This window comes from Phascolarctos cinereus, unplaced genomic scaffold, assembly GCF_003287225.1.
Source record: "Phascolarctos cinereus isolate Bilbo 61053 unplaced genomic scaffold, phaCin_HiC Scaffold_4;HRSCAF=312, whole genome shotgun sequence".
Classification (NCBI taxonomy): domain Eukaryota; kingdom Metazoa; phylum Chordata; class Mammalia; order Diprotodontia; family Phascolarctidae; genus Phascolarctos; species Phascolarctos cinereus.
The window spans coordinates 255,607,932-255,618,646 of NW_027555847.1; the positions used below are offsets into that span (position 1 = coordinate 255,607,932).

The 10,715-nt window shown below is 36.9% G+C and overlaps 1 protein-coding gene across 11 annotated transcripts in view; it reads right to left on the minus strand.

Moving 5' to 3' along the window:
- Positions 1-570: 570 nt before the first annotated feature.
- The window catches only part of SLC35D2 (solute carrier family 35 member D2), a 54,813-nt gene continuing 44,668 nt past the window's right edge, over positions 571-10,715 (minus strand). For 8 of the 11 annotated variants that reach the window (XM_078153008.1, XM_078153007.1, XM_020971690.2 and 5 more), the window contains 3 exons: positions 8,425-8,503; positions 5,096-5,178; positions 571-2,884 (listed from right to left, as the gene is read on the minus strand). In XM_078153008.1, the coding sequence (XP_078009134.1) occupies positions 2,767-2,884; positions 5,096-5,178; positions 8,425-8,503 (280 nt within the window). In that variant the 3' untranslated portion in view covers positions 571-2,766. Of the gene's footprint in view, positions 2,885-2,965; positions 3,074-5,095; positions 5,179-8,424; positions 8,504-10,715 lie in introns of those variants that run through there. The other 3 variants (XM_078153010.1, XM_078153009.1, XM_078153011.1) reach the window with 3 other exon arrangements.

Genomic DNA, 10,715 nt, shown 5'->3' on the forward strand with positions numbered 1-10,715 from the left:
TGGGCCAATCAGGATGAGATGTAAGGAATAGCTAGATAACCTGAGTGCTGAGCCAGCATCTATAGAATATTGTAATTGTCTTCTCAAGCCTTGAAGCACTAGACACATACTAATTATTGTTATGATGAGAATGGTAAAAAATCAAAATGAAGTCCCTTCGTGTCTTGGGCAGATATTACTGTCCTTCTATTCCCCTTTAAACTAATCATCAAGGAAAGCCTTAACCTGAATTTAGCAAATAAAAATGGATGGAGGTCAGGAAGGAGAGCAGGATGTCCCTGCACACACAGCAGTACAAAGTCTCCAGTGATACCTTGTTTGGCTTTACCTAAAATGAACACACATTTCCTCTTTCTGATAGTGATAGAAAAGGATTCAGATTCTGGACTCTGGTCACGTCTATTTCTTCACATTCCCTGCACTTAGCACAGTGCCTGTGAACATAACAGTTGCTTAATAAATGCTTGTTAACTCATCGCAGCTACTTTAACAATCTGCTTTCTCTAAGCTACTTTCTCAAGACTCAGGATCTACCCAGAAGGGAAAATAAAGAGGAAGAAATCCATGAAGTTAACAAACTGCATCATTTTTTATTGGAAGAAATATAACAATGTTCAGAAAATATATGCCAAATATCAAACACGCCAAAATTCACTGTCAACTTAATCATCAATAGTGGTTTTTAGGTAGAAAAAAAAGGTCGTTTTACTAGTTCAGTTATGTCTGACTCTCTGCGACCCAATTTGGGGGGTTTTTCTTGGCAAAGATACTGGAGTGGTTTGCCATTTCCTTCTCCAGATCATTTTATAGATGAGGAAACTGAGGCAAACAGTGAGATTTGAACTCATGAAGTTGAGTCTTCCTGATTCCAGGCCCAATGCTCTATTCACGGCACCACCATGACATTAGTTTAATCAGATTAAATCCCCCACACTTCCTTCTCCAAACCCTCAGATTTCCCTCCACTCCTCTATAGCAATCTTCCCATCCTCTCTCAAAAGCGAGTACCACACACACACACACACACACACACACACACACACACACGTGATCCAGCCTTTACAAAACATGCTAGAATTCCAAGGGTCAGACATCATTTTGCTGAGATGCTATGAAACTTGGTACTTTGCCTCCACCAACTGGACAAGTCAATGGTACCAAATAGAACTTTGGCTAAGTGGGAGATAGCTATAATGCTCTTGGGGTGACCTCTGCTGGCCAATATATAGAAGTAAAGAAAAATAACCCTCTTCCTGAGTTGGTGGCCAAATAAAGAACCACTGGAGAAATTAAAAAACAAAGCAAAAAAATAGCCACTGAAAAAAAGGACCACTGAAGTAGACAAAGAATTTTAATTTATAAAGTCCTCCTGTTATAACAGCTTTGGAATGCAAAAATCATCCTGAATATCTTCAGAAATTTAATGTAAAATATTTTTATAGGATAAGAGAAGTCCCAGAATGTTAGCTTTACTGGGACACCTAAAAGACCCTTAACCTATTTTGTGTCATGGACACCACTGACAGTCTAGTGAAGCCCAAGGGCTTCTCTAGTGATATTTCTAAGTGCATAAAATGAAATACATAGTATTACAAAGGAAAACCATTATATTGAAATACAATTATCAAAATATTAAAATCAAACAAGTTTCTGGAACCCTGGTGAAGAACCATTGATCTTCTCAAACCCATATCCCCCCCCCTCCTCTTTCCCTCTCTTCCTCTCCTTCTTTCCTCTCTGAAACTGAGGCCCAAAAAGGTTGTGATTTTTCCAAGATCACATAGCTACTCAGAGACTATCACTCAGGTCTTCTAATTGGCAAATCTTTCAATAGGCTACTCTTCATTTGAATATTTATAGCACAGTCAGGAAAATCCAAAAGGATGCATATATTTGGTAAAAATTAAAATGTTCTTAATTTTAAAAATACTCTGGGAAAACCTTGGAAGAGATGAGCAGAGAAATAATAAGCTGCTAAATCTGATAGTTCAGGCCCTGCATTTATTTTTTCCACTGCGCCATTTTCTAATTTTTTTAAAACCCTGGAAAATGAGACACGGTAGGATAACACAGAGTATTTTCCACCATGCATGGTTATTAGGCTACACCCCCTTCTTGTTTCTCTGCAATAGTATCATGATATGCAGCATTAAAATCTTTCTTTTCTTTATATTTTAAAGAAAAGAAAAGGAACACATCCTGCCAGATAGGCTCACACATACACATAACATCAGAGTAAAATTTATTGGACTCTGACAGGTAATTCATTTGCCAATTTTGGTGATCATTCTTTGAAAATATTTCTGTTAAAATGGATTTCTTCTCATGAGCACTTTCTCAGGGACCCTTGAAATATAAGGCAAGTTGTCTGGTACAAAACCCTTACTATCACAGCAGTCTTTTTTTCTTCTTAATCTGATCTTGGGTGAAGTACAACCCACTGTATAAACAGGCAATGATGGCAATGAAGCTGATGTCTTTACTAAAGATCAAAAGTTTTAGAACGAAGAAAACCTTTTAGGAAAGAAAAGATGTCAAGTCTAGAAACCTACAAATTTTCTTTTAGAAATATTCTCCCTTTGAAACCAAAAATCTGCTCTATGTTCACTATTTTGCAAAAATCGACTTTCATACAGTTTTTTCACACAATGGTAGATGAGGTAGACTTTCTTTCCATTCAGTAAAACATTCTGTCACATGCTTAACATGTAAAAGTTTATTTCCCACTTGTGTGAATTTCTATCTGCTGCTCTCCCTGTCAACCCATCAAGCAATAGCAGATTCTAGCTTTGTATCAGTAGGTATATTTTCTTCATCCACTTGCTGTTTAGGATGCTCTGGGCCTTGTATCGTTAAAAATGTATACATCACTCCTCCTCCCATACTAAAAAGAAAGGAAAAAAAGATGAATAAATACCTGGACAAATGTAATCAGAATCAACCAAAATCCTGAAAATTTACATACATGCAATCAACTCAGTGTTTCCAGAGCTTAACAATTTGGTTTGTGGATCATTGCAGTTTTTTTTCTCTCCTCAAGTATCCTTTTGAAAATTTCACTGTATGTTTTCACCTTTAGTAGGAAAAAGATGCTATTTTAGAGCAAAGGTCATTACACCACTGTCTGAAATAGCAATGTACTTTCCCAAATCAAGTAACAGCAGCATAAGGGACAAGGCTTGGATTTGTGATTTCATTTGATATTGGATACTTCCAGATGAGGGAACTCTTTCAGCCAAGAAGAGGTCAGTACCTTCTCTCTATCTTATAGCCTTAGGAGAGTTGCTTAAGAGTCTAGAGAGGTTAAGTGGTTCATCAAAGGTGGGATATCAACCCAGGTTTTTGTAGCTCCAAGACCTATCCATTTTGCCACAGCATTCTATATTTATATGACATTTATATGCTTTGTAGCTGCAAAGCAGCTGCCTCAGTGGCATGCCCAAAGTCATGGGGTCCATATGTGGCAGAAATGAGACTTGATCCCAGAACCTGTAAGACTAAATTCAGTGTTCTTTTCATTACACCACACTGCCTCTTACCGGCAGGGTGTAAATTCAAATACCTCAATCACCCACTTAAAAAGGAGGAGGCATACACAAAAATTAGATGACTTGCACATATCATTATTTGCAAAGAGAAGAGGAGAAGGAAACTCAGACCCCAACTCCTCAGTTTCAGGTATATGCTATTCTCCAACTGATACACACATAAGGCTATAGAGAAAAGATCAGAGGAGCAGATTAGTTGAGTAATTTAAGCAAAACGATTGTACAGTAATCTGAAGAAAGCAAAGATTTAGCCAAATTATGAAGACAAATTAAGTGTTATATAAACTAGTTCAGGGTCAACAACTATAATGAGCACTCACAAACCTAACTTACATGTGCCCAGTTTGTGTACTTCCCTTCAGCCAGCCAAGTGGCCCAGTAGCCAAAGAAACTCCCTCTTCCCATCTCTGCCATTGCTTGAGTTTTCCTCCTCTCTTAGCCTTTCCAACTTAGTATCACTTTCTAGAATGCTATCCCAACATTTTCCCAGTCCTGCTTCTCACTTTGTCCAGGAGATGCAGCTCAAGATCTGAAGCTGACTGGACGGGAAGCTCCAAGCAAAGCAACTGAGGATGCTCCTCTATGCCCTGTCCTACCCCATCCGAGAGCTCACTCAGCAGGTTCCTCAGTTCTTGATGTAACTCCTTACCCCTTTTCTTTGTGACCCCATTTGGGGTTTTCTTGGCAAACATACTGGCTTGCCATTTCCTTCTCCAACTCATTTTATAGCTGAGGAAACTGAGACAAATTAAGTTAAGTGAATTTCCCAGGGTCACATAGCTAGTAAGTGTCTGAAGCCAGAGCTGAACTCGAGAAAATGAACCTTCCTGACTCCAGGCCTGGCACTCTATCCACTGTACCACCTGGCTGCCCACTACTCCTCACCCCTACCCTCAGGCCCTTTCCTGATTTTTACCTCAGAGTCTTTATTCATCCCACTACTTCAATTCCCATCCCTGTCTTAGAGTTACCAACAGTGGACTGGAGCTAGGAGAGCTTCTGACTCCACTACCTAACAATCTAGGAGGGAGATAAAGAGAACATTTCCCTCTCCTTCACATGCAGGATGTATCCCTTGCACAATGAGTTGTAACTCTGTATGTATTTCCCCACAGACACACTGTTACACTTGGTGGTGAGGTTCTATAGCATCAACATATAATAAAGTACCATAAAATAATGTAACTACTAGTTACATTATTGGTTAAATAGTGTTTTGTGGGATAGCCTGGGAACTAATCCCCTGATACTAAAAGGGAAGAAATAATTGTTCAAATTTCCAAACAACCATCTTATATACAAATCTTTATTTGTACACGTTTTATAACTACCAGTAGAATGTAAACCAACTGAGGGCAAGAATTGTCTTGCTTTTAGTATTGCTATCCTCAGTGCCTAGCATTGTGCCTATAATAAGTATAACTTGGCAAAAGCTTTTTCATTCAATCATTCACTCATACCTCATTCATGAGTATCATATTTCTACTTATCTCTGCTAGTCATTTCTTCTGCTGTACTCATATATGTCTACTTAATATTATACTCACCAAATATTTAGTCCTATAAAGTTTAACACAGAGAAAATGTAGTCTCTACCAAATAATATTCCAATGTAAGCAATGGATATATTCTGAAAGCAAGATAGAGGATTGGTGTATATTAATAATGGAAACACCCACTTGCTAGGAAACAATGAATTTAAGAAAAGGCAAAATTCATTTCTGGTGAATCCTGAAATTGAAAATACTTTGGTTATCTTTATCACTTATGGTTTAATTACATTAAAAAAACATATATTAAGCATGCAAGGCACTAGACTAGGCAGCGGGAATAAAAGACAAAACAAAAAATAATGCCTGTCCTCAAGTAGCTTACATTATATTGGCAAATCAAGGAAGGAAAAAACTAAGCATTTTATTACCAACTGGAAGAGAAATTAGTTGATAACGCTGAAATATTATTGAGGTGGGGGCTGAGAGGACTAAAGGATCTCACAGATGATGGCTTAAATCTTCTCAGTGAAGGAAAATGCAACATTATCTGTTGAAAGTATAGGGAATGCTACTAGACATGTAACCCAAAGAAAACAAAGAGGGAAAAGACTCATGTATATAAATATGTTATTTATATGATATATAATATGTATTTAAATATATATTACATATAAGATATATGTATTTAAAACACACACACATACATATATCAGCTCTTGTGGTGGTGGCAAGCAATTGGAAACTCAGGGGGTAGTCATCAATTGAGGAATGGCTGAACGAGTTACAGTATATGTATGTGATAGAATACTGTTATGCTATAAGAAATGACAAAGGATAAATGATAAGTGAGGATCCTGGGAAGACTTGTATGAATTGATGAAGAGTGAGGTAAGCAGAAACAAGAGACTAACACTTCACACCTTGTATGAAGATAAGCTCCAAATGGATATGTGATCTACATATAAAAGGTCACAGCACAGACAAATTAAAGCAATATGGTGGTGGTGGGGGGGAATTACCAATCAGATCATGGATAGAAGAAAAGTTTATGATCAAAGAAAAGATAGAGAGGATCACAGAAGATGAAATGGGTAGTTTTAATTATATAAAATTTAAAGTTTTTGTACAAATAAATCCAATAAAGCTTAGATTAAAATGGAAATAAACAATTGGGAAAATCTTTTCAACAAATTACTCTTATTAAGGTCTCATTTGTGAGATACATAAAGAACTGATTATGTATATATATATATATATATCTAAAGATATACATAAAGAACTAATTCAAATTTATAAGAATAAGAGCCATTCCTCAATGAATAAATGGTCTAAGAATATAAACAAGCAGTTCTCAAGGAAAGAAAACCAGGTTATCTATAACCATATGGAAAAAATCTCCATATAACTACTAGAGAATTTTGAGATTCTATCTCATAAGCATCAGATTTGCAAAAATGCAAAAAAAAAAGCGGGGGGGAATGATAAATGTTGGAAGGGCTATGAAAAAACAGGAACATTGATGTACTGTTGGTGGACCTATGAATGGATACAACCATTCTAGAAAGCAATTTGTAATTATATACAAAAAAGTTACTAACAGCACATACCCTTTGACCCAGATATACCACACTAGGCTTATACACAAAGAAATAAGTAAAAAGTCCTCTATTTAAAAAAATATTTAGAGCAGCAATTTTTGTGGTGACAAAAATCTAGAAAATAAGGGGATATCCAATAATTGAGGAATGGCCAAATAAATTGTGGCATATGAATGTGATGGAGTACTACTCTGTTGTAAGAATTAAGGAAGTAGGTGATTTCAAAGATACATGGAAAGATTTAGATGAGCTGATACAGAAAGAAGTGGAACCAGAATAACAATTTATCCTATAACAAATATTATAAAATATTTTAAAATCATAAAAAGAATGTTGTAAAGCTTTTAGTAAACTGATGAAGAATTAAATGAGCAGAATCAGAACAGTTTGTATAACAACACTGTAAAGACAAACAAGTTTGAAAGCTGTAAGAAGCATGATCAATATGATGGCCATCCGTGATTCCAGAGGATCAATGATGAAACATCATTCATCTCCTGACAAGGAAGTGATAGATTTAGAATGTAGAATGAGATATACAGATAAAGATACAGACACAGATAGAAATACAAATACAGGTGTAGAAACAGACATATATATATATATATATATATATATATATATATATATTGAAAATACAGCCAATGTAGAAATTTGTTTTGCTTCAACTAGGCATATTTGTAAACAGAATTTATTTTTCTTTTTTTTTCAGCATGGTAGAGGATGTAAGGGAGAGAAAATAGGTTGCTGTTATTTTTAAAAAAATTTAAATTAGAGAGGTTGTAGAATGCTACAGATGTGGAATGGTGCATCCCCCTTCAGATGAGATCCCTGTATTTGGTAGGACCACTGTATCGCTAGTGGTTGGATCACTGTATCACTAGTTTTGCTTAACTGTTTTTCTTTGTTACAAGAGAGCTCTCACAGAGTGTGGATAATTTGGAAATGTTTGTAATGTGAAAACAAAAGCAATAAAACATTTTAAATGAGGAACAAGGGAGATATTAAAGAGTTTTCCTAGAGCCTCACAAAAAAAAAAGGTATGAAGTTTTTTAATCAGCTTGAGAGGCTTAAGGAGCTTTGACCTTGGGATAAAAGCAAATGATACCAGCCAAGAAACATCTAGTTAAAGTGTGAAAAATCAGACCCTACTTCTTAGGTTTGTTTTTTTTTAAGGAAACCTGCAGGATCACTAGGTTCCACAAGAAGCACACATGCATGTGCACATGTTCACATACACACACATGCTTACACACACAAACGCACACATGCATGCACACAAACAGTAATCTCAGATGGCTTGTTTTCATTTGTTTGATTTTTCTTATAAGCCCTAGTGGCACAGCTCAGTTGATTCTCTCATTCAATCACTAGATTTCCTGTGAGGTATCAGTTAACCTTCATTCCAATAAACACTTACTTCCCTGTGATCTTCTCAAGCTGATTAAGGAACTTGTTCACATTTTGTTTGGGAGATTATAGGAAAATTGCTCAACACCTCCTTTATCAACATACATTAGCAATTCTCTTCCCTATCCCATTCTCCATCCCATTCTACCCTTCTTTGTGAGGATCAACCTAGCCCAGTTGTGTTAAGCTTAAGAAGTAAGACTGTATCACCCAACTCAAATGGATAAAGCCAAAACTTTATTAGCCCACTACAACAATTTTTAGAAACAGTACTTTTAATTTCAGTCTCTAGCTTAAAATTCCTAGGGTCACCATCAAACATGCTAACCTATTTAATTCTTTATTCCAAGATTTCTCTTTAGTATTTCCACTTACCTTCACAGCACCCACCACTGTAGTTGTTAGTGCAGAATTGTAATAGCTACAGAGCACCGTGGAATACATCAACAGAAACCTGAAGCAAGAAAAAGTAAGTTTATGCCTTGTGCTCAATGACAAGAATATATTCAGCAATGACTGACCTCTTTATTAATGCTTTGGAGTAAAGAAGCACGTTATGAGATGTTTAAGATACATTTCTAAAAATAGCCTGTTAATTCTGAATTATTCAGGGATAATTAGCCTGTTGTGGATTATCCATACCCTCTCTCTTTTGAAAATTTTTCCTATGTTCTGAACATACATTTTCCATTGGCCCCTCTACTGGCAGTAGGAAAGGGATTTTTTAAAAGAGATGAACCTAAAAATCACTCAGAGCAGATTGAGAGGGCAGTGATTTTGTTCCCTGAAAAAGTGAGTCCTTTTGTTTATTGGGGATGCAGAGAAAGTGGGGAAGACTAAGCTAAAAATTAGTGGCTAAGATGGGATCTTTATATTATTGCTGGATTTATTTTGTCTACAACAGTCTCGTGGCCTATTACTACAGATAATACAGAATTGGCTACATTTTCATTATCCTATAAAACATTGTGCTTCAGGGTACCATCCCTGCTGGCCATACTCCTGAAATAAAACAAAGATATCAACCTATACTCCAGACTGACCCATGAAATAGAACTACAATTCCAGATCTCATTGACCCATAGTTGGAATGTATGAGGCACTTGTTTGGAGCTAGGACACAGAGAGATGAGAAGAATACATCATCATGATGCACTGGAAAATGTCTAGTTGTCAGTCCTAGCAAGAGAAATGTTTTTGGACAAATAGATCTAGGATAGGAAGCTTTAAAAAACACAATGTCCTATCAAGAACAAAACCAGGTTCTTCCAGACATTCTTAGAAGGGGTAAATATATTCCCATAACAAATAAATTATTTAGGTAGTAAGTGATTGGGCTAAGATTTCAGGGCAGATCTTTTGATTCCAAAGCCACTGCTGTTTCCAGAAAACAAAAACATGAAAGAACATATTATACATTGACAAGAAGTATCATAGTGCAACCTATGCCCTCATAAATCTATTTTAACTAGATTTAAGGAAACCTGCAGGATCAGTAGATTCCACAAGAAGCACACATACATGTGCACATGTTCACATACACACACATGCTTATACACACAAACACACACACACATGCACGCAAACAGTAATCTCAGATGGCTTGTTTTCATTAGTTTGATTGATTTTTCTTATAAGCCCTAGTGGCACAACTCAATTGATTATCTCATTCGATCACTAGATTTCCTGCGAGGAAATTTTTCCCCTGGGCCTAAAGTGATGATGATACAGATATAAAGACGCTCCTGGCACTGCAGGTCTGATGATTGCTCTTCCCTCTGTCTCATGTCAGAGAGAGGGACCACATCAAGGACAGGCGGGAAGCCAGGTGACAGGATAGATGGGGCACAATCTAAACACTTGCATCTGAGTTTGTCTGCCTTTCACTTCTTCCACTGTCCTTGTGTTTCTCTGACTTATTAATCACCAGGTAGGGTAAAGGGAAGGGGCAGCCACTATTGTGGTCTGAGAATTCTGGGTTTTCATTAGGTGACAGGGGCAGTAGGAGACCTGAAATTTAGAGGCAATCTAGGTCAATTCTGAGCTCTTACATTGGCACCTACTGTGACTCCCATCAGCCTGTGAATAGGAGGGAAAGATTGCTTCTCTTACTATTTTTCCTCTGGTTTCCCCTGGTTTAGCTCCTCATCTAGAATTGGAGTCCCAGATGCTACCTACACCTTTCCATGATCCCTGGGCATGTGTGGTACATAAATTTCCATGGCCACCCCTGAAGAACTGGAAGGGGAAAATGAGGAAAAAGTATGGGGCAGGAGGGTTGATGGCTCCACATAGGCACATTTAACTTTTTCATTCCATGTTCTCTATGCTCAATAAATTATTTGATCATAAATATGTTGAATATCTGAGTCCCATGAATGGGAGAAAGGGTATAGCCAGAAAGGAGAAAGTAGGGCAGGGAATTCTAGATCTACGGATATCATATTTTTGGCACTTTGGATAATAATGCTTTTCATCTTTAGATATCTCTGAGCCTGGCTAGTACAACAAATTGAAGCAAAGGGCTCTCTGATGATGGGGAAACAGCCTAGATATTTATAAGCAGAAAATACTTTGGTGGCCAATTGCAGACTTTATAAAGATTATCTTATGTATGCATCAGAGAGAAAGTGAGGTGGCTAGTGGACTAGTGGCTCAGGGAGAGG